Raw genomic sequence first — 25,083 nt, 5'->3', positions numbered from 1 at the left:
AGCACAGTGAGGGAGGGGACAGCGACAGGAACAAGGTCAGAGAGCAGGGCAAGGAGGACCAAGCCATGCAAGTGCTTTGCAAACTGAGAAAAGAACTTAAGGTGTTTTCTCCCTATATGTGATGGGAAGCCAATGGAAGGTTAAGAATAGAGAAGTCACATGGTCTGATCTATGCTTTCTTAGGTATAAACTGGGCTCATGAGACCTGGACTCAATCCTAATTCTGCTACTTACCTTAGGCAAAATACTTAATGTCTCCAAAATCTCAATTTCTATTTCTGGAAAATGGGTTTGAGAATGCCTACCTCAAAAAAAAATTTAAATATAGCATTTAGCATAGTGCCTGGACACAGATACCACTGAATTCACATTACTTCCCTTTACTTCTGTTTCTTTTGCATCTTTCCCCCCCACACACTAACCAACCTGCCCCCAAGTACCTAACAGAGTACCCTGTTAAAACCTCTCAAAAAGATACACACCAAAATATTAATAGTGGTTGTCTTTAAGTAGTGGGCATCTGGGGACTTGGCTCTCCTTGGTTTAACTGTACTTTCTAATGTTTCTACCATGACTACAGAAGTTTAATGCAAAATAGTTTTAATTTACATACAACTCTCCCATCTCCACCTAATATTTATGCAAAGCACTGAAGGATACCAAGAAGCATACAGATATATTTTAATAAATGTTGATGTAACAGTATTGTAAATATGACTTAGATTTAAATCAACCAAAAGCAACCAAAATGTCTCGGTAAAAAAGGTACATTAGAGTCTCCTCCACTACCATTTTGTTCAAACCAATTCTCAAACTACCAAAGGACTAAAGAATGAAACTACACTATTTGCTCTCGCCTACTGTCTAAATTACATTTTATACTGAGTTCTCATGACAAGAGTTAAAACTTCATTGGTGGCCCTCAGATTCTCAAGGGCAAAAAAAAAGGTAATGCTAATATACGCACTAGGTTGTACCCTTAAAAATTAAGCCTAGGAGAAATATCTCAAATATCTCAACAGACTCCACCCCTCAAAAAAAAGAGCTACCTGAAAGTCTGGCAGAAAATAACTAATGATTATTTCCATAACATTTTTATTTTTATTATTAATATTATTCAACTTTTACTGTGTGCCATGCCAGGCTCTGTACTGAGCATCTTCTCAAAACCCTCCAAAGTTTCCTGAGACATTTAGAGGAAAAAAAATCCAAACTTCTCATAACTCATTGAGCCCTACTTGGTCTGGTTCCTGCTTAACTCTCTGACCTCATCTCCTAAGCACTCTTCCTCTCGCTCTCTTCCAACCACACTAGTGTCTCTGCTGTTCTTCAAGCATAAGAAACAAGATTCTACCTCAGGGCCTTTGCACTTGCTGTTCTCTGTGCAGAATGCTCTTCAACTAGTATTCAATGCTTTGCCACTCACTAACTCAAATTCTGTTATCTTCAAAAAGGCCTTCCATCACTACTTTATCTAAATAACAATCCCAGGGGCACCTGGGTGGCTCAGTTGGTTGAGCGTCTGACCTCGGCTCAGGTCATAATCTTGTGGTTCATAAATTTGAGCCCCACATTGGGCTTGCTGCTGTCAGCACAGAGACCATTTTGGATTCTGTCTCCGGCTCTCTCTGCCCATCCCCCGCTTGTACTCTCTCTCAAAAATAAACAAACATTTAAAAAAAATAAAAACTAAAATAGCAATCCCCATCACTCTCCATACCTCTGACCCGCCTCTATTTTCCTTCAGAACTCTTATCACTTGATGAGAGATATTATGTATCTACTGATTTATTCTTTGATTTCCTTACCAGAATTTATCGTACTATGCTATGAGAACAGAGACTTTGTCTTGTTCACCACTGTGTTTTTACCACCTAAAACAGTACCTTACAGAGCAGATGACAATACATATTTCTTGAATGAACAAATTACCTCATTTTATCCTCACATAACTCTAAGAGAGGTACAACGCCCATTCTCAAAAGGGAAATTGAGTTTTAGGCTAAATGTTCCCAATGTCCCATAGCTGTAAAGAATGGGGCAGAATTTGAAATCTAGGCAGTTTGAACTCACACACTTCCAGTGCATCTCAAACTACCTGTGATGAAGAACCACTTTTTAAAATTTCCAATCTGTTGTAGATTAATACTTCCATAAAATTCAACAAAATATCACAGTAATGTCAAACTGCTCTAAAAGCTTCTGAATGCTTCCTATGAACTTCTAGCCTTATCTCATCATGTACCAGTTTGGGACCACAGTCCTTCCTCTGAGTAGCTTTCAGGCAAGGCAAGATAAATTGCTTTAGTCTACTGATTCTTAACACTGGCTGAATATTCAAATCACCAAAGGTTAAAATGAATACCAATCCCCAACTAACCGCCCTTCCCCCTGGGAAAACCCTAAACATAATTTTTTTAAAAACCATGAATGAAAAAGGGTATAAAGTGTGTTTTTCCACTACAACTATTTAACAGTGTTTGACCATTTTAGTAGCTTGAACACCCATATCAGAAACATCCCCTCTGACCATTATACTGAAAGTGCTAGATTATATGCAACAAATTACCTAATACCTGAACTGTGATCCACCCTAAGGGGACTGGGAACACATTTTTCCAATAATCCAAAAATAAATGGGAGGTCAGGGGGGATAAGGAACAGGAAGATATACAACAAGCACAAGGAGCAGTGCTAAGGTCTCTTTAACTATAAGCATTAGCAGCACAGGCAAAACAGAAGGTCTTGGTGGCACAAACTCTGGGCTTTTCAATCTTGGGTTATTTAAAAATTATATCCAGCCACTACAGTAACTGAATATTAACACTTTCTCTTTTTTTTTTTCCTGCCTGAATCATGTGCTTTTGGAAACATATAGGTCACATTCATCATGTTTAGAAACAAGCATGGATAATGATCTAATGATTGGTGACAAAAAGACTGAAGTTACGTACAGTTCTTTCAAGCGAGTCTGAGAGAAAGCATTTTCTTGGATAGACATTATAGCATTGTTGTTCAAATCTCTGAAATGAAGAGAAATGAAACATTACCGGTCACATTTCTACAATTAAGTTATATAAACACTTTAAATGGTCATGAGAACCTCTGCTAATAGCAAAGATTATTTATATACGGAGCAAAATAGATGCAAAATACTTACAGATGCTCAAGGGATTCAAGACCAATGAATGCTTTCTTTGTAATTGACTTAATTTGATTTCCTTGTAAGATCCTGAAATACAAACAGACCTTTCTAATAAAGCCTCCACTAAGCAAAATTTAATTCATTAAAGCAAACATTTACCTATAAAAAGTGAAAATAAGTTTAACATACATTTTTAAGAAAGTTGTGAACCTTTATTACCAACCAATGCAAAACACAGAATGAAGGCTTCTATTAATAGGTTGGAGCTCAACGAGGTGCCTGTGAACAGCCATCTGGACCACTGATGCGATGCTAGTTTTCATATAATAAACTGGATTATAGTCCCAGTTTCTCCCTTCTTAGCAAAAGATCAGGTCAAAGAAATTCGGACAAGTGTAAAGCCTTGGAGAAATTCTCAGGAGAGAAGATCTAAAATCTTACTTGAGAGAATTCCTCTCTCGCTAGATAAATTACCCATAAATCTCTTACGATTAAGAATATAGGGGTGCCTGGGTGGCTCAGTTGGTTAAGCATCTGACTTGTGCTCAGGTCATGATCTTACGGTTCAGGAGTTCAAGCCCCACATCAGGCTCACGGCTGTCAGTGCAGAGCCTACTTCAGATCCTCTGTCTCCCCCCTCTCTGCCTTTTCCTCCTCTCTCTCTCTCCCTCTCTCAAAAATAAATAAATATTTAAAAAAATAAAAGAGGAAGAAGAATAATACTGGTTCAACTCTGGAAGAGCAGTTCTAGTTCCATGAATAACTTCTCTTTGAGTGCCCATAAGAAAGTTCTTTCAGTAGAAAGTGTCCCACCAAGGAGCACCTGGGTGGCTCAATTGGTTGAGTGTCCGACTCTTGATTTTGGCCCAGGTCAAGATCTCACAGTTCATGGGTTTGAACCCTGCACTGGGCTCTGCGCTGACAGTGTGGGAGCCTGCCTGGGATCCTCTCTCCCTCTCTCTCTCTCTGCCCCCTCCTCCAGCTCATGCATGCACATGCATGCTCTCGCTAAAATAAATAAACTTAAAAAAAAAAGTGTCTTGCCACTAAATAAATAAATAAAATTTAAAACTACTGATAAACAAAAAACTTGATAAACAACAGTTTCTTCCTTTAGTGGATGAGTCAAGAGGCTGACTTTCCAGACACAGCAAAAAGACAATCCAATCACATATACAACTGCTTCTTAAAAACACACCTTTGTAAACATACATAAATAGTATAAATACATACAATTTAGTGAGACTTGTGAGTCCTGCAAACGCTTCACTAGCATCTTCTATGGCCCATGAAATTTCATTGTTTCTTAAGTTTCTACAAAAATGTGTTAGGGAAAGACAGATTAGGTTAGTTAACATGACCATTATAGCACCGGGCATCATCCTGGCATGGCGATGCTAATTTTCATCCTTATTTTAACAGTTATTTACGACAAAGACTTGACTACGGTTTTTAAAGAATGTCTGCAATAAGCAAGCAAGAACTGATTCTCATAAGCAAAGAATTAAGCTGGCCTTGATAAATAAATTAAGCAACGTGGTAAGAGTATTAATCTTCCCAGCTAACAGCCCCTGATTGTGTTAGCATATTTAAAATTATAGTCAGGGTCCTGCAAAAAGCAGGAGGATTTCAAGATGCAGGGGATATGCCTTACAAATGTGATTTTAGACTAATGGGATTTCTGGGTGACCCAATCCTTCCCGCGGGCCCTTAAACCTAAAATGGCTGACAAAGAATTATGTCAGTAGAGAGCTTCATAGCTTGACAGCAATTAAACATGCCCCCTGGGAAGTGACACTGATACACCCATGCGCTAGAGTGATCACTGTTATTTTTAAAAGGAAAAGTATGGATCTTTTAAAATCCACTGTTGCGTCCTCAGAGGAAATGCAATTGTACTACACAATGCCCCGCTAGAAGAAGTACCAGTTATAGATAATCGCTTTTGCTTCCTTAAGTCATCTCATAATAAACACAAAGCTCTTTTCTTAATGAGACATTTAAAGTTGTGTGAGTAACAGGAGATAGGAGATCACGCTTCCTATTTAGCTATATCTTTACTTGAAGTGAAAGCTAACGGGTTCATTTTATTTTACTAAGCGATAAACACTGAAACAACTGACGACTCAACTCTTCAAGACTTTCCTCCATAGCACAGCATAAATACAACTCACTGGACAAAATGAGTAAGTACTCCAGCAGGAGTATTGATCTAAAGCCAAAATTTCTCAGATATTATTCTAATTCTGCCTTAACCGTCTCTGTGGCATTAGACAATCATTTACTTCTGCGATTATTTTCCTCAACTTTAATATTAAAAGTAATAATCTGTGGTACTGAAAGAACCTGACTGCCAGTCTTTGAAATGCCAAAAGGCTGCAGCTGCATCTAAGTTCCTGGGTTTAAGCTGGTCTAGGTTCACCTCTAATAATGTAGAAAAAAGAACAACAACAAAAAATCACTTTTAACTTTCCAGGGCCAAATCTGAAGGAAAAAATACCTCATTAAGCTAAGCTAAAAAAAAAAAAAAAAAAAAATTCCAATAAACTTGTGCAGGTATATAGACACCTTCACAAAACTATCATGCTAACTTTCTCGCTGATGGCTAGGTCTCCAATTTGGGAGCCTGCCTCTTTTCTGAGATCATTTATCAACCCTGAATATGATGACCAAAAAGTCCCCTATTCAGGAACTTTACAATCTACAAATTCTACTAATTAGCCTTTTTCTCTTATTCTGCTCTGTTTGAAATCACTGTATTTCGTTAAAATACCTCTTCTTTCAATTACATTTCATGACAGAGTAAAACACCCAACTTACAGAAACCCAGAATTTTAGAGTGGAAATTGCCTATAGCAACCATTTACTCCTATGCCCCTCCTGCACTGGAGGAAGACAAAAAGAAAATGACACTCACAGAAGGTTAAGTGATTTTGTTTTTCAGGCAGTATGGTAAAAAGCCAGTGTCAAACAGACCTGGCTCATTGACAAGCTGTGTGACTTTCCCCTGAACGCACCTGATTCTGTCTGGTCTCTGAAACTAAGCAGGGTCAGGCCTGCTTAGTACTTGGATGAAAGACCACTTGGGAATACAAGTTGTATAACTTTAAGCAAATCATTTTAACCTCTCTGAACCTCAGCCTCCTAATATGGAAAAGAGCAATAATATCCTGTTATTCTGAAAGCACCTAGCACACATGAGCTCATTGATAAATTTAAGGTTTTTTGTCCAAAGTCATGCAGGAAATTAGCAGCACTGAACAGGGCTCCTGCCATAGCTGTTCCCACTACACAGCCTGCATCCTTCTGAACGAGTAGCAGTTTTGAAAGTAGTTCAAGGTCGGAGGAACAAGAAAATGTGCATTCTTGACTAACAACCGTGTTTTGTTCCATGGTAACTGAAACAAGAGATGCTCCGTTGTTCGGCTGATTAAATTCTAAATTAAAGTACAAACTGAACTGGCTAGAGACAAGTAAGATTTATGTGTGAGGACAGAGACAAATAAGACTGTCTTGCCCCTAAGTCTAAGATAGAAGAACTGCAAAATGTTAACATAAACATAAATGTGCAGCTTATGATTAGTTATTTTAATTTGCTTTACTGTTTTATAAAAATTAGCAAAAAAGAAAAGACAGATGTACTTACAGTGTCTGAAGATTGGAAAGAAACCTAAATACACCATCAGCAATGTGAGTGACTCTGTTGTCCCCTAAATTCAGTTTCTCCAGTAAGCTCAGACCCACAAAGGCAGATTCATCCAGGCGGGTCAACTGGTTATAGGACAAATCACTAAAAACCAGAAACATGGAAGGTAAGGAATTCATTGTATTTTAATTCAATTTTCCTATTCTCATTCTATTTACATGATAAATTTAGAGCTTTCAACAAACTTCTAATAAAGCAGGATGTTCCACCTCATTATTGGCCATGGGAGTGACTTATCCCAACCTACTCTAGTCTCACAGCCTCCAGCCAAATGCCATCCAGCACTCACAGTTCAGACAGTCTTTGGCAGAACTCCCATGCGTCAGGGCTGATTCTTTCAACAGCATTCTGGCTCACATAGAGCTGTTGTAACATTCGCAAGCCATACAACCACCCCTTGTTCACTTCTGTAAGGTTATTATGCTCTAGTTCTCTGCAGAATTAGAGAAAGAAAGGAGAAAATATGGTTCAGAACAAGACACTGCAATGAGAAGATTCCAAAACTCTTCAAGAGGTCCTGCTCCGTGAGGCCTCTATCTTTGCTAAACCCAAGTAAGCCAACCAATTCTACTTGATAAATATTTAGATTTTACTTAAGATTTATCGCTAGGAGGTAGTAAGACTGTCTAAAATACCAAATCTATAAAATCAACCCACTAAGGGGTTTGATATACCTGTTTGAGGTAAATTCTGGTAATTTTCACTGGCCCCAACATTAAGAAAATAAAAACTTGTTAGACAAAATGCTTGTAAGAATGACAAAAAAAATACCAGTTCTATATAACAAAGCTTAAAGGGGGCGCCTGAGTGGCTCAGTCAGTTAAGCATCTGACTTTGGCTCAGGTCATGATCCCACCCTTCGTGGGTTCGAGCCCTGCACCGGGCTCTGTGCTGACAGCTCGGAGCCTGGAGCCTGCTTCAGATTCTGTGTCTCCCTCTCTCTCTGTCCCTCCCCTGCTTGGACTCTCTCTGTCTCCCAAAAATAAATAAATACTAAAAACAACAACAACGAAGCTTAAAGAGCTCTGTGTATACTTACTTCACATCAGAGAAGCGAGAAAGAACTAATGTACCTGGGTGTAATTAAAGCAACGATCTTAGCCATTGGGCACTGACAAGTCCCAGTCAGACTCCTTTCCTAACAAGATTCTATTCCAGTTCACAGTACTTACAATTCTTCCATGTTATCCAAGCCAAAAAATGCTCCATCCTTAAGTTTGCTAATACCATTCCGCTGCATCTTCAAAGACCTTAAGGAGTCAAGTCCTTGGAATGTCAGACCTTCTATCACCTTAATCTTGTTTCTTTTAAGTTCCCTTTAATAAAAATTATGTAACAGTCAGACCTTTGGTTTGCTGATTTGCTCTAATAATAATTAAAATAATTTAAAAGAAAAGACAACCTTCTTAAAACCCATCTATTTAGTTACTCACAAGAACTGGAGGTGAGGTAGCTTGAAGATCTTGGGTGGAATCATGCTGATTCTGTTCCTGTTTAACTTTACCACTAGTAAGGAACTAGATAAATTATCAAAGCAACCAGCCTCCAAGATGGTTATCCTATTATTACTCAAATTCCTAAAATAAACAAGAGAACAAAAAAATTTAGTGCAATGGAACATTCTACCACCTGACAGCTACCTGAAGTCTATGACTGACACCCTGCTCTACCACTTAGCAACTATACACAACTTTACAAATCATTTAACTGCTTTGTTTATGCAAGTGCAAAATAAGAATACCAACTTCATTTAGGTTCAAATGGTATGTATGAATAGGCTTTGTAAAGTGTAAAACACTATCGCACACGTTAATTATCATTGTATAGGATAAACCACTATTTAACAAACCACTGCTATTTACCTTTTATAAAACTGTTTAGTAAAACACAATCCAGAATTAAATCTCAAAAATTAACCTGCATACTTAATATTTCCTGATAAGAGAAATAACAACAACCTCAAAAAACTGCCCCTAGGTTTGTTTCACATAAGCGTATCAAAATCACAATAAATAACAGACATCTCTGGGAAGATAACTATCAGTACATAAACATACACTTTAAAATAAATCTACTTACAGGTATTTAAGCTGCATTCGAGGAAATGAAGATGTCTTGATTTCTGATATTATATTTGAACTGAGATCTAAATTCTCGAGAGCAGGGTAAAACTGAAACGCCTCTGCATTTATTTCTGGGATTAAATTATGGATTCTATTAAAAAAAAAAAAGAAAAAAAAAAAAAAGACTGTAATGAAGCGACTGACAGAGACCTACCCCAGACCACAAGGATGTTAAATAATGAGGATCGACAAAAAGGCTACCTAAAAGAAACATTCTAAAACTGTACTATTCATAATTTAAAAGATCTGAAATCTTACTTACAATGAGAGTTGAGTAATATTAGAGGTTGGTTCTCCAAAATATGGGATTTCTGTTAGCTCATTATAATTCATTTTCCTAGGCAAGGGGGAAAAACAGATTTAAAAGTTTAGAGAGGGAAATGTTGCCTCTTGAGTTCTGGTTTCTGGCTAATAATTATTCTTTAGGATAGGTGCCAAATTTAAAAAGGCCTATGACTCAGAATGAGATAGACTAAATGCATTATGCTGAGAAACTAAAGATTTTAATAAGAAATGCTTTTTCATGGTGTAGCTCTATGACTGATACCAATATTTTGCACATGAAGTATTTTTAATCCCAGCAACGTCCTTGAATTACATTTCTGACAGCTAATTTCAGTCTTCCTTAAAGAAGAAATAACTAAACCATCCATATCTTTTTATACATCTATTTATAAGATAAAAGTTTTGGGGCGCCTGGGTGGCGCAGTCGGTTAAGCGTCCGACTTCAGCCAGGTCACGATCTCGCGGTCCGTGAGTTCGAGCCCCACGTCGGGCTCTGGGCTGATGGCTCAGAGCCTGGAGCCTGTTTCCGATTCTGTGTCTCCCTCTCTCTCTGCCCCTCTCCCGTTCATGCTCTGTCTCTCTCTGTCCCAAAAATAAATAAACGTTGGAAAAAAAAAAAAAAAGAATCTTATAAGATAAAAGTTTTAATTAAGTAAATTTTTTAAATACACACACACGTTTTTTGATATTACTCACAGTTAGAGAGGGTTGCTTGGGACCATGGATGAATCTGCCCACTGAGATATGGACCCTATCATTCATTAATTTTACAGACGATGTGACATGTCACGATCTGATCCTAGCAGCTCTTTAAACATGTGGTCTCCCATGTTTTAGTACATATCTAATATAATCACATTACATTAATCTGGTTTTCAGTCACTGAACAACCTCAATAATCTAGAATACAAAGAAACCAGAAGTAAAAGGCCTCCAAGAAACAAGGTGAAGTTACAAAGTCCATGTAATAAAGCTCATGCATTTCCCATTGACGTGTTTTCAGGACTTTCTTCAGGGCCTATTCTTTCAGCTCATAAGCTTGTCAACTGTTTATTCAGTGCACAGCAGATCAGAACCAGTCAACTGGGGCGGGGAAGCAGAGAATGCAAGGACAATGACAGCATGAACAAGTTATCCCAGTCAGAAACAAATTAAACTGATAATTAATATCATTTTAGAAAATTCCCTCCAAAAAATACATAATAATACATTTCAATATTAAAGGAAAAACTTCAGTGAAGTAGAAAATGAAACTATCATTAAGAGACTCTTGGATACTGAGGAACAAACTGAGGGTGGATGTGGGTGGGAGAGAGGGGAAAGTGGGTGATGGGCATTGAGGAGGGCACCTGTTGGGATGAGCAATGGATATTGTATGGAAACCAATCTGTCAATAAATTATATTTTAAAAAAAGAAAATGAAACTATATTAACCACCACATTACAGACAAAAAAAAAAAATACTGTATTTCACGTAAATCTACTTTAGACATGATGCCTCCATCTTGGACAAGTCAAGACATAAAAAAGTTTACACAATAGAGCGTTTCACTGGCTCAAATTGGCAAAAAAACAAGCAAAACATATTTACTCTGAAGAGGGAAAAAAAATCTTATTTTTGGTCCCAAGAAAGTAGACAGAATATTTCTACACAGTTTGCAACTAATCACCAACCTCTGGCACGATGTCCAGAGTCAGAAATAGTAGCAAAGCCAAAGACAACAGTTTAGGTTTTTAAACAATGTCTTTTAAATTTTTTCCCTCAATTTTTTGATAGCATTTCTGGATTGAACATCCTCAAATGCATAATTCACCATCAAATCTAAGAGTTTAATAAATATTTAAACAAATAAAAATAACTTACACTTCTTGTAATGTTTGAGACTCCAAGCTGATGTTCCAGTTAGACAACCGATTATGACTCAAATCCCTAATGGAGGACAAAAGATCATTCTTAGTTTAGTGTTGGAAAACAGACTTCAAGGGGCGGGGACTAAAACAATCTAAAAGCCCTATCAAATGTGAATTTTTAATACGAAAAAAAAAAGTTTCTAAGGGATGAATAAATATCTAGATTTCAAAACAGCTATTTTACATTTCATTTTTATGAGCTTTTTATTTATTTTATTTTTTAAAGTTTATTTAGAGAGACAGAGCATGAATGGGAGAGGGGCAGAAAGAGAGACACACACACACACACAGAATCTGAAGCAGGCTCCAGCCTCTGAGCTGTCAGCACAAAGCCTGACATGGGGCTCGAACTCATGAACCGTGAGATCATGACCTGAGCCAAAGTTGGATGCCCAACTGTCATTTTTATGAGTTTTTTAATAAGTAACTAGGGAATACATTCACATGGTTCAATAATCAATAAGTATAAAAGGAAATACAGTAAGTCTCCCACCCTGTCATCAGCCATACAATTTTCCTCCCCAACAGCAACAAATGAAAATATACCATTTCTTGTGCAGCCTGTCAAATATTCTATGCACGTACTAGCAAAATTTTATAAAACTGGTCGAATAATTTACACAGTAATGTGCCCTTACTTTTTTCTCGTAACAATGTATCTTGTAGATAGATCATTCCACAGCAGTGTTATAGAGTCCCTTCATCCCTTTTAGTGATTATCTTCTACTTTCTTATAATGGACTATACTTTATATATTTTTGAAAGAAAAAATATACTTTCTTTAAAGTAACATAATATGAATATATAATTTGCATAATAAATATTATAATACGTAATAATATACTACATTATACTTTAGGCATAAATAAAAGAAGATTGACTTTACAAACAAGATTGTGAGCCTCTATATGAGAATTGAGGTTGGTCATATCCTTGATAGAGATACGGTCTTCCTAAAAAAAGCAATCTAACTTCAGGGAAAAAAATTCATCTCTAAATTATGTTGATGACGATGACTGTTAGTGGTGGCAGTGGCTAACGTTTATTAAGTGGTAGGCACTCTCCTACGTATTTTATACATATTAACTGCCTAAAAATCCACACAACAACCTTATGAGGCAAATCCATTTACAATTCTCACTTGCCCTAGACAGAAACAGGCAGATAAATAATTTGTCAATCCAAGGTCATACAACTAATCAGTGAGGAAGCCATAAACTTGAGATTCCATCTCACTTCTAGCACGTGGTTTGTTAGATATAGCGGAGATTTCACTGAAATTAGTCAGGAGTCTAAATATTTAAATAGGCTTTAAAAATTCACCTTGATGCTTCCTGGCATCTTTACAGGGCTGAAGTGGAATCCAGCCCACTCAAGCTGTCTGCCCAAGAGATGTATTATACATTACAATATGGCTAGCAATAGGGACACACTAGAGAAACATTACAGATCACTTTATCTCACTGTGCCACCACAGGGAGTTGACAGATGCATGCAGGTTTGAATGATGTCTCTATCACAGCAGAACAATTGGTTCACAGCTAGATCCGTGTCTGTCCATATGTAAAATTTCAGCCACTTTCACTTAGGAGCTTAATTCACACATAACATAACTAAGCCTAGATGAAGCCATCACTTTTCCACAACAGTTCTAAAACCTTTACTCCAAGGTATCTGGCTGGCACCAGATATCAGCTCAAGGACACTCATGACTAGAGGTGTGTGCTGGGAAACGTGAGAGAGAAAAATAGGAATTTGCTCCACATAAAAATCTTGTATTTGGATACTTTCATCCAATTCACACTTGCGACTGAACAACAAACACTGAATTTTACACAAAAGATATTTACTGTGGCATTTCAACTAAAGAAGAAATTCAGCTCTTCTAATTTAAGTTAGATAGTCCACTTTCTGCTTCAACATGGTTGGTCTGGCAAGTAGAGAGCGAGTACCATCTGTGTAGCAGGCTAGCACAGTGTGATTTAATTCCATATCTCATGCTTGCTGAAATTTAATTTTTTCCCTTTCATAGATTAAGAGCTTTCATTTTATTTTTTTTTTTAATGTTTATTCATTTTTTGACACAGAGAGAGGCAGAGAATGAGCAGGGGAGAGGCAGAGAGAGAGGGAGACACAGAATCCAAAGCAGGCTCCAGGCTCCAAGCTGTCAGCACAGAGCCTGACACGGGGCTTGAACTCACAGACCGCGAGATCACGACCTGAGCTGAGGTCGGATGCTCAACCGACTGAGCCACCCAAGTGCCCCAAGAGCTTTCATTTTAACCATACCAGTGCTTCCAAGGCCTTCCCGAACCCTAATCTCTCTGGCAATGTAACTCTTGACTGTATTCATCTCCTGCAGTTCTCTCATGGAAGTCAATGACAAGCAGATAATCGCTTTTAAAGGAAACCATAATTTAAAAAATCTAAAGCAACCGAGTTAACCCAACTTATACATGGCATAAACTATTTTGTATTAAGTATCAGTGAAAACTGTCCAGTGTCTCTAATGGGGGAAAGATTAATTTTCTCTATCTCTTTGAAGAACTTCTAAAGGCTTTAAAAAAATTTTTTTAATGTTTTATTTGTTTTTGAGAGAGCGAGCAAGCACGAGACAGGGAGGGGCAGAGAGAAAGGGAGACACAGAATTGAAAGCAGTCTTTAGGCTCCGAGCTGCCAGCACAGAGCCTGATGCAGGGCTCAAACCCACCAACCGTGAGATCATGACCTGAGCCAAAGTCGATCAGTCAACCGACTGGGCCACCCAGGTGCCCCAACCTCTAAAGGCTTTTTGATAGTATCCAAAGGATACCTGAAATACTCTGGAGCCTCCCTAGAGGACAATGCTATCTTAAGAATATATACCTCAGATGCCGCAAGTGCACTGGCATGGCGCTCACTAGGGGTGTCGCCTTACAGAACAGATTGCCTGGGCCCGCAAAAGGATTAATATGCCTTTCTTTGGCTAGAGATTTACAACACTGGCCCTCAATGGAGGAAAAGAAAAAAGAAAGAAACAGCTAATTCAAAACCCACACTCCTATTTTATGGATGTCTGAGCCATGTTCATACCGTGGTTCTTTGTGTAGGCTGTTCAACTGTGTTGTGCCAGCCAACAGGAGGAAAGGCCAGACTCACAGAAGGGTGTTCATTTAGAAGAAAGCAACACTAATGATCCACAAAACCTCCTGAACTTGTGTTATATCGCCAAAAGCCTAATCAGTTCAGTATTTCCAGTTAATCTACCAAAACAATGTTTTAATTCTGTGAGATATACACTAGTGATATCCTATTTTGGTGTCAGTTTTTCAATAAAGTTTTGATTATGGATAAAAAAAAAGAATATATGCCTCAGAGGTCAGAACCCCATAATGAGGCTCTGTGGACCCCTTCTGTGACAAATCCACATTAGGTGGAAGTTTAAAAACACTAACAGTGAACTACAATACACTCCTAAAATAGTGCTAGCATTGAAAACAACTACAGTAGTTCCCCCAACCCCCTTATCCACGGTGTGGCTTTCTGTGACTTCAGGTGTTCACAGTCACCCAGGATCTGGAAGCAGATGATCCTAACACTATGCTGCAAATGCCTGCATCGTTCACCTCACTTCATTTCATCATGCAGGCATTTTACCATCCCACAGCATCATAAGAAGGGTGAGTACAGCACAGTGTTTTGAGAGAGACTGCATTCATCTGGCTCTTATTATAGTATATTGTTATAACTGTTTTGTTATTATTGCTGTTAATGCCTTACTGTGCCTAATTTATAAATTTTACCATAGGTGTGTATGTGTCAGAAAAAACATGGTAATATATATAGGGTTCAGTGCTATCCATGGTTTCAGGCAACCACTGGGGGTCTTGGAATGCATCTCCTGTGAATAAGGGGGGAGGGGGACTACTATAGTATGAATCAGTATAACTTTAAGTTATCAAAATACCAGCTGACTAGAATTATATGGATTGATCTGATCATCAGGTACCATGTGCCAGGCACTGTGCTAAATGCTAGGGTTACAAGCTGTCAACTTTAGTAACCTTTTTGTCTTTTTTGAAAGCAACATTGATAGTACTCAGGTGCAGTCACTGGAGAACTAAAGATAGATTCAAGATCAACTTAACCCTTCCCCCTCTTCCCTGGAAATGGGCAAATTCTTTTATACCTAAATTTCACTCTGGAATTTAATCATGACATGTGAATATGGGAGTGCATAGACACATGCTTTCCGTAACCATGCCTTTCCTATTTCTTTTTGTAAAGTACTCCAGGGGCGCTTGGGTGGTTCAGTTGGTTACGTGTCCAACTTCAGCTCAGGTCATGATCTCACGGTTCATGGGTTCGAGCCCCAGGTCGGGCTCTGTGCTGACAGCTCAGAGCCTGGACCCTGCTTCGGATTCTGTGTATCCCTCTCTCTCTGCCCTCCCCCACTCAAGCTCTGTCTCTGTCTCAAAAATAAATGCTTTTTAAAAATTAAAAAAAAATAATAAAGTACTCCAAAACAGCTGAAGAAGACTAAAATTGGAAGACTTCTATTATCAGATATAAAACTCCTAGATTAAGAATTTGAATGATTTTTTAAAGTCTCTCATCATCATTCCCAGTGGCCAATCATTAATTCCATTCAGTGTGGATAATAAGCTAATGCTAGTGTTAGGCTTTTCTTTTTTTTTTAAGTGGTAGTCCTGAAATGAGGAAGTATCTTTCAAAAATTTTCACTTTGAATATCCCTAAGATGTACTTAAGAACCTGAAGTAATCTAATGCTTGATAAATATAGCCTAAAGAGTCTAGCTTTGTAATAGCCAATTATCTTTCCTTTATTTTTAAACACCACTAATATCTGAGTATTTATGGATACGATGTTTGGAGAGTAAAGGTCTCACAGAAGGCCTTATCTCAATGTTGTCAACTCAGCTCCCACTCATGCCAATTTACAGGGATGTAAGCTGTAATAAGTGATGAATTATTAAAGTTCTTGATATCATGTGGAGCCAGAGGTGCCATTAATGTAGTCGTTTAGTACCATCAGGGTGTAAATAATTTATAGAATGTACAGAGCAATCACAATGCTCTGAGGAGGAAATTAAGGTCTGCAAGGCAATTGCAAAAAATTCCTGCAGCATCAGAGATGCACAGGTTCTCTTCTGCCCGGTCACATGTGTACACTTCTGAGTCATCATCAATCTTTTTTGTTTTTGAGAATCTGCAGCACTAATAGGCTATGCTGTGAACTTCAGCAACAACAATGCTTTAAAAGTGAAAAGGGCCCTTCACTGAAGTTAAAAGGATACATCATATCCACTAGTTTGGGTATGACAATGCTACACGGATTTTATCCAGCAAAATTTACCCTTTTGTGAATGGAAATCCCTGTCTTGTTAATTAAAGTGTATCTAGCGTAATTTATTTTTAAAAATAATACTCAGGATTAACATTACAATCAATCAACATACTGGTTTTAAACAACTTGAGTACTCCTGGAGTATACGAAAGACAAGGATTCCAAAACAACTCTTAAAATTCTGTCTGCTTGTAGGTTTTTCTTCTACTACTACCAGCATTACACCAAAAACTATTCCTTCTTGGAACTGTTGGCTTTCTTGTCTGTAACGGTGCTACCTGTGGTTTTTCTAATTCATTGCTTCTAATCAACTGTCATAGGTAGGAAACCCCAGTGCATGTTAGAACTATCTGAAATGGGAGTAAATGAGATCTGAGTGAGAGTCTGAGCAGCTCCATTTATGAAGAAATGCTTCCTGGAAGCATTTTGGTTTTTTGGTTGAACCAGAGATGGCTAGAGATGTTGGGTAAATTATCTTTAGCATAAATGAGATTTTATTATAGCATGAAGCATAATGCAATTCCAAATTAAATAGTCTATCCTTCACTTACATCACTTATTCATAATATAATGTATATGAATCCAAAAAGTTGGAGGTGTTAAGAAGATGGCAGCATTCATTTCAAGAATCAGAGGCATGTTTTGTTTTCTTCCATTATCTTTTGCTGGATTCTTAATGACTGAAAATGTCGCTTCACTGGAAGGAATACAATTTTAGTATATGTGCTACCGAAGCAAGCACGCATTGGAAGGAATACAACAAAAAACCAGGAAATATGAATTCTACAGTTACACTTAGGAATAGAGTTTCCATGTGCCCAGTTCTGGGCCCCTGGGCGAGGCATTCAACCTGTCTAATCTTCAGTCTCTTCTACATTTAACTGTACCAAACTCACCCAACTGCTCAGATTTAAAAAAATAATTATATATATAAAATGCTTGGAAGACAAATGAGCATGTATATAATAAGTTACTACTGGATGGCCCAGCATTATCACTTTTTCTGAGTATCTATCTATTTTATACACAGATATAATCCACTTCCCAAGCCAATTAATTGGAACTACTCCCCTACATTAACTTAAAAGTAATAACTAAATATTGCTTATGAGCTCCAATTTTAAACTTTTTTTTAAATGTTTATTTTTGAGAGAGAGAGAGAGAGAGCATGAGCAGGGGAGGGGCAGAGAGAGAGGGAGACACAGATTCCAAAGCAGGTTCCAGGATCTGAGCTGTCAGCATAGAGCCTGACGTGGGGTTTGAACTCAGGAACCGTGAGATCATGACCTGGGCCAAAGTCGGACAATGAACCACCCAGGCACCTAACTCAAATTTTATGAGAAAGATTCCAATAACAAGGCAGTCCACCAAAGGTTTGGTCAAGTTATTGAAATACATACCTATATCACAAGATTTGATGTTTTAGAATAACCCAGTGATCTTTGGATCTATTCTATATATAGACACATAATTATGAAGAGATATCTACCAGGAACTTATTAGAAAAGCAAAATCATAAAATAAAAAGAAACCTAAATATTTATCAAAATGGGATCACTAAAATAACTTATGAAAGTTCCATGCAACAGATATCTCTGCAGCAATAACACATTTATTTATGCATGGTACACTATATGGCTTCCTTCATGTGTGTGCATACATGTGTGCACACATTTAAAAAAGAAAAGAAAAAAGATATATATATGTGTAGAACTTTGAGAAGTATACCCAAGAAACAGTTGACAGTGGGTTTTCCTTAGGTGGGACAAAGGAACTGTTATTTTTCCACTTTATATGCCTTAACAGTTTACTATGGGAAAATACTGTCTACAATTAAACTCACAAAATCTATCTTCAACCGGGGTGCCTGGGTGGCTCAGTCAGTTAAGTGTACAACTTCGGCTCAGGTCATGATCTCACAGTTGAGTTTGAGCCCCAAGTCAAGCTCTGTGCTAACAGTGTGGAGCCTTAAGCCCGCTTATTCTGTGTCTCCCTCTCTCTCTGCCCCTCTCCCACGTGCTCTCTCTCTCTCTCTCAAAAATAAAATAAAAACATTAATAATTTTTTTTTTAGAAAATCTATCTTCAACCAAGAATGTAACTAGGAAAGATTTTAATTCTGTTACTCTTCTAAGAAATTAGAATTCTTCCCACAGAATGTTTTTCAGAATAACACCCTAAATTGACCAAATTAGGCTAATTACAAACTGGACAAAAGGAAAAAAAAAAAAAACTAGATGTTTTCTTGTGTTCCTAATCAGTAATATACCTCAGAAAGATAGTAGAAAATACAAACATACTAGACTTAGTTTTTGGACTGATTTATGAAACACTAAACTCCACTGTAGAACCCAGTGAGCAGGTAAAATTTAAGCAAGCAGCACAAAACCATTGCATACTAATAAAATAATAATTCAGCAATTGAAGAACAAATGCTGTTGCTTAGACATGAAAATATACAGAAAGCTATGCATTTTCCATCATCATTAGTAAGCATTTTCTGGGTATCAACTGGGTTCACACCTTTATATCAGATTATTTATGTATTATTGGTGTTATAAAGATTTTTAGGGGGCGCCTGGGTGGCTCAGTCGGTTAGGCGGCCGACTTCGGCTCAGGTCATGATCTCGCGGTCCGTGAATTCGAGCCCCGCGTCGGGCTCTGTGCTGACAGCTCAGAGCCTGGAGCCTGTTTCAGATTCTGTGTCTCCCTCTCTCTGACCCTCCCCCATTCATGCTCTGTCTCTCTCTGTCTCAAAAATAAATGTTAAAAAAAAAAAATTAAAAAAAAAAAGATTTTTAGGAGTGAATGGATATTAAAACAAGTTATCTTATCATTTACATCATTGATAGAAAAGGAAGGTCTAACCAAAGCCAAGCATTGGCTGGGTTTTTCATTATTAATGTAATCCATCATTCCTTAACATCCACCTAGCTTAACCTGGCACAAAGTCTAGTATCTCCTCAAATAAGCATATTGACGCTCTGGGTTGGTTATGCTTTTCTTGCAGCAACCTGCCAAGATTTTGATTATATAAGCAAGACATAATAGTGATTTTGCAAACAGATATGTGAAAAATAAAAATGTAAGAGAAACCCAAAGCTAAGAAGTATTGTTACACATTTATTTATGCCACACTTCACTGATGTTGCACTATTTATGGTTTAACTTTAAAACTGCTAATCACCATTAGTTATTCTGATAGTTATTCCTACAGTTAAGTTTGTTACAAATGACATAAGTTCTTTCTGGGGGAAAAACTGGGGAAGGACAAGATAAGGAGAAAGGTTAAAAAAAAAAAAAAAGCATGCACTTAAAAAAAAAAAAAAAGGCTTATAGCAAAGTAAAACTTGTATTAACTATTCTGCTCCTCTGGTTTTTGTCCCAAACATAAAATTAAAAATTCAGATGGGATCTAGTTACTTAAATTGATTTTTTATTTGCATGAGCTGAACATCTTAACATTTTTGATGACTGGAATATTACAGAATAAACCAGGTAAGTCACTTACTTTGGCATGGAAAAGAAAATAGTGCATAAGAATGCTGCATAAGATTCCAGATTTTTTAAAAAATATTTTTGTTACACTTTTAATAGGATGTGTTTTCTCTGCTAAATGCCAGTTTTCCATTAGTATTTAAGGACCTTTAAAACATAAAATGTGCCATATAAAATGTCATGGACCAAAGATGAGGGAAATGTATTTTCTAGCATCAGGATTCTTTGAATATCCATGTGCAGACTATATATGTTGTGTATTAAGAAAAGCAAAATATTTTTAATATATTAAAACATAAGCAGGACAATATTCCCTATAAAAATGTAAGTGTCCTCCAAAGCATAAAGGACTTCTAAAGAATTAAGCACAGATCTCAATTAACATTCAATAAGCAACAACTGCCCATGGTTCAGTACTTCTCTACCACTGCTGCAGCATCATCAGAGAAGACCCTAACATACTGATGCTAGGGTCTCACCCCAGACCAATCAAATCAGAATCACTGGGGTGTGGGGCTCAAGTAACAGTATTTTGTAAAAGCTCTCCAAGTGACAGTCAGCCCTGAGAACGATTGCACTCATCCAAAAATCTAATACACCAAAGTCTGTGGCCAGAGGATGCTCTGTTGAGATTCTTTCAATTCTTTCCCTTTTCTTGGGCCTATAATAAACCTGTCAACAAAGATTTGACACCTACCATTTGCCAGGCAACACGCTAAGCAAACATGAACAAAACAGACATTTGGGGAGTTTATATGATCCCTCTTGGAGTTTACAGGATTACCCTGAAGTCTCACTGACACCCATATGCCACTAAATTATATTTACTATCAAGATGAAATTCCTATAAAATAAATTCCTATTTGTAACACAGGAAGGAAGGATAAAAGGGGTAAAGGAAGTTATGGATGCTTTTATTTCTATTTAATACATTTGTTTTGCTTTTTTTTTTTTAATTGAAATCCAAGTTAGTTAACATATAGTGTAATAACAATTTCAGGAACAGAACTTAGTGATTCATCACTTAACACATCACCCAGAGCTAATCCCAACAAGCGTACTCCTTAATGCCCCTAGCCCATTTAACCCATCCCCCCCACCCAACACGCCACCAGCAACCCTCAGGTTGTTCTCCATATTTAAGAGTCTCTTATGGTTTGTCTCCCTCTTGTTTTTATCTTATTTTTGCTTCCCTTCCCTATGTTCATCTATTTTGTTTCTTAAATTCCACATATGAGTGAAGTCATATTAGTCTTTCTCTGACTTATTTTGCTTGGCATAATACCCTCTAGTTCCATCCACATTGTTGCAAATCGCAAGTATTCATTCTTTTTGGTCGCCAAGTAATATTCCAATGTGTGTGTGTAGACACACGCGCGCGCGCACGCACGCACGCACACACACACACACACACATATCACATCATCTTCATCCAGTCATCAGTCGATGGACATTTGGGCTCTTTTTATACTTTGGCTATTGTCGACAGCACTGCTCTAAACATTGGGGTGCATATGTCCCTTCAAATCAGCATTTTTGTATCCTTTGGACAAATACCCAGTAGTGCAATTGCTGGGTTGCAGGGTAGTTCTATTTTTAATTTTTTGAGGAACCTCCATACTGTTTTCCAAAGTGGCTGCAGTTCCACTTCAGAGTGGCTGCAGTGTTTTCCTGTTTACATCCCCATCAGCAGTGCAAGAGATCCTCTTTCTCTGCATCCTTACCATTATCTGTTGTTGCCTGAGTTGTTAATGTTAGCCATTCTGACAAGTGTGAGGTGGTATCTCATTGTGGTTTTGATTTGTTTTTCCCTGATGATGAGTGATGTGGAACTTCTTTTCATGTGTGTGTTAGCCATCTGGATGTCTTCTTTGGAAAAGTGTCTATTCATGTCTTTCACCCATTTCCTCACTGGATTATTTGTTTTTTGAGTGTTTAGGTTGATAAGGTCTTTATAGATTTTGGATACTAGCCCTTTTCTTGATATGTCACTTGCAAATAACTTCTCCTATCCCATTGGTTGCGTTTTAGTTTTGCTGACTATTTCCCTCTCTGTGCAGAAGATTTTACCTCAATCGCAATAGTTCATTTTTGCTTTTGCTTCTCTTGCCTCCAGAGACATGTCAAGTAAGAAATTGCTGCAGCTGAGGTCAAAGAGGTTGTTGCCTGCTTTCTCCTTAAGGATTTTGATGGCTTCCTGTCTTACGTTTAGGTCTTTCATCCATTGAGTTTACTTTTGTGTATGGTGTAAGAGAGTGGTCCAAGTTCATTCTTATGCATGTCACTGTCCAGTTTTCTCAGCACCATTTGCTGAAGAGACTCTTTTTCCTGGATATTCTTTCCTGCTTTGTCAAAGATTAGTTGGCTATACATTTGTGGGTCTATTTCTGGGTTCTCTATTCTGTTCCATTGACATAAGTGTCTGTTTTTGTGCCAGTACCACACTGTTTTGATGATTACAGCTTTGTAATACAGCCTGAAGTCTGGAATTGTAATGCCTCTAGGTTTTCTTTTTTAGGATTGCTTTGGCTATTCAGGGTCTTTTCTGGTCCCATACAAATTTTATAATTGTTTGTTCTAGCTCTGTGAAGAATGCTGGTATTATTTTGATAGGGACTACACATTTGTTTTGCTTTTTAAAAAATGAGTATATATGCCCTTGTATAATTTATGTATGCTTTTAAAAAAATTTTTATTTTGAGAGAGCGAGAAAGAAAGCGAGAACGTGCGTGAGCAGGGGAGAAGGGCCAGGGGGAGGGGGCAGAGGAAGAGAAGCTCCATGCTCAGCACTGAGCCTGATGCGGGGCTCAATCCCATGATCCTGAACTGAGATCATGACCTGAGCCGAAATCAAGAGTCAGACACTCAACTGAATGAGCGACCCAGACGCCCCTATGTAAGCTTTTTAAAATAAGACTTTTTTTTTCAAGATTTTACTTTTAGGTAATCTCTACACCCAACATGGGGCTCAAACTTACAACCCTAAGATCAAGAGTCACAAGCTCCACCAACTGAGACAGCCAGGTACCCCAAATAAGATATTAAATTTATTCACTTATTTGGAGAGAGCGCACACGCATGAGCGCAAGCAGGAGAGACAGAGAGAGAGAGAGAGAGAGAGAGAGAGAGAGAGAGAGAGAGAGAATCCCAAGCAGGTTTTGCACCATCAGGGCAGAGCCCAAACTCGATGCTGGGCTCAAACTCATGAATCATGAGATGATGTCCTGAGCCAAAACCAAGAGCCAGATGTTCAACAGACTAAGCCATCCAGGTGCCCCACCCCCACCCAAACCAGGATTTTCAAAATCAATTTGTAGTTACATGCAGCAAGAAATATTAGTTAATTCTTGGATAATCCTTGGCTACATAATTTCACTGGGGAGGACTGGGATTTGGGCTTGGGTATGAGAGCCCATAGCAAAGCTAATGACCCTAGGTTTCTTTCCTTTTTGCAGTAAAGAAGTAAATCCCTTAACTATTGTTTCCATGCCCAGCAAGATCTTATCTGAAAGGGCAAAGGTTGAAGGTAAAAATCCTTAGGGGTTTACTAAGCACGCTATCACTCTTCTTTCCAAGTGGTTCTGACATCTAAAATTAAGTGCCACTCAGGGCAAGGCAAGCACTAGAAGCAAAGTTAATTAAGAGAAACAAACAGACTGCACAAAGAAAAGTAATTAAAGCAATACCACTTTCCCCCTACCAAGTTATCAAAAACAAAACTTTTAATAATAATCAATGCTAGATAAAGTGTGTTAAGACAGGCACTTTCAGGGGGACCTGGGTGGCTCAGTCGGTTAAGTGTCCGACTTCGGCTCAGGTCATGATCTCGTGGTTTGTGAGTTTGAGCCCTGCATCGGGCTCTGTGCTGACAGCACAGAGCCTGGAGCCTACTTTGGATTCTGTGTCTCCCCCTCTCTCTGCCCCTCCCATGCTCATGCTCTGTGTCTGTCTCTAAATAATAAATGTTAAAAAAAAAAAAAAAAAAAAAAAAGACAGGCACTTTCATAGTGCCAAAACAAGTTTAAATTATGCTGGGCTCAATGTAAAATATCAAGATAATTCAGGGTAGACCTGTGTTAACAACCAGTCCTAAATGATCTGTATCAGGTATATATTAGTTCAGATATAAGGTTCTCTCATTGTAGGCTTTCTCACTTGGGTATCTTCTGAACTAATAAAAATGCCTTGAAGATCACAAAAGATTTCATGGGATCACATCTGTTTGTCACTTCCCCAGACAGACTAAGATAAAAATGAAATATGTTAAATCTTTAGTACAATGAAAGAAAAGCATATTGTATAAGCTTTGAAATGATTTCTGGAAGTCAAACAATTCATTATAACAGTAGTATGCAAGCCAAGGACAATATATATTTGATTCTGGAAACACTATAGTAGTATATTCCCATCCCCCCAAAACGTACTTTAGGAATTTTCCAGCAGGTCTGTTTCTTTTGAAGAATAAAACTGGTGTTTCTCCTAGCGCCTAGAAAGACAGGGCATGTGAAAGACAAAATGCCTTTTGAAGTACCCCAACTCTAGAAACAGATGGCTGCTGTACAGGTAGGAATGAGGTTGTACAGGCTATTAAAAACTCCTCAAACCACAGCTGTAAACCATGACACTCTATGTGCTACTGATTATTCATTCATATTTAGTAAATATCTAATAGATGCTACAAAGTCCTATAAAAACAAAAATTATTTGTGCATGGAAAAAAGTTTTTCTGAATTTTAGTACACTTACACAAAACACCTCAGACAGAGTAGGATGGGAGCTACAGTTAGTAGTAACTTAATGTGCCTATATTTAGAATTTCTCTCTTTTGGTAAAAAAAAAAAAAAAAAAAAGAAAGAAAAAGAAAAAGAAAAAAACAGATGATGTTAAAATACAAATAATTAGCTAATACCCTGATTCATTCACAATGTTTCCTATGGAAAATGAGATGCCTTAAAAAGAAATCATCTAATAAGATATATAAAAGACTAGAGAAGCAAATGAATAAATTCAAATGCTTTGAATTTATCCTGATCTACCTTCTCAGAAGGCAAAATCACACACTTTAATTCA

At 37.7% G+C, this 25,083-nt stretch overlaps 1 protein-coding gene across 6 annotated transcripts in view; it reads right to left on the bottom strand.

The window, feature by feature from the left end:
- LRIG2 (leucine rich repeats and immunoglobulin like domains 2) overlaps positions 1–25,083 on the bottom strand; it is a 68,929-nt gene that overhangs the window by 21,306 nt on the left and 22,540 nt on the right. For 5 of the 6 annotated variants that reach the window (XM_045033303.1, XM_045033301.1, XM_003990477.6 and 2 more), the window contains 10 exons: positions 11,124–11,189; positions 9,237–9,311; positions 8,931–9,065; positions 8,285–8,428; positions 8,024–8,167; positions 7,141–7,284; positions 6,792–6,935; positions 4,379–4,459; positions 3,161–3,232; positions 2,955–3,023 (listed from right to left, as the gene is read on the bottom strand). In XM_045033303.1, the coding sequence (XP_044889238.1) occupies positions 2,955–3,023; positions 3,161–3,232; positions 4,379–4,459; positions 6,792–6,935; positions 7,141–7,284; positions 8,024–8,167; positions 8,285–8,428; positions 8,931–9,065; positions 9,237–9,307 (1,004 nt within the window). In that variant the 5' untranslated portion in view covers positions 9,308–9,311; positions 11,124–11,189. The remainder of the gene's footprint in view (positions 1–2,954; positions 3,024–3,160; positions 3,233–4,378; positions 4,460–6,791; positions 6,936–7,140; positions 7,285–8,023; positions 8,168–8,284; positions 8,429–8,930; positions 9,066–9,236; positions 9,312–11,123; positions 11,190–25,083) is intronic. The other variant, XM_045033302.1, reaches the window with a different exon arrangement.

Source organism: Felis catus, chromosome C1 (assembly GCF_018350175.1).
Source record: "Felis catus isolate Fca126 chromosome C1, F.catus_Fca126_mat1.0, whole genome shotgun sequence".
In the NCBI taxonomy this organism is placed as follows: Eukaryota; Metazoa; Chordata; class Mammalia; order Carnivora; family Felidae; genus Felis; species Felis catus.
This window is presented reverse-complemented; position numbering and strand designations above follow the sequence as displayed.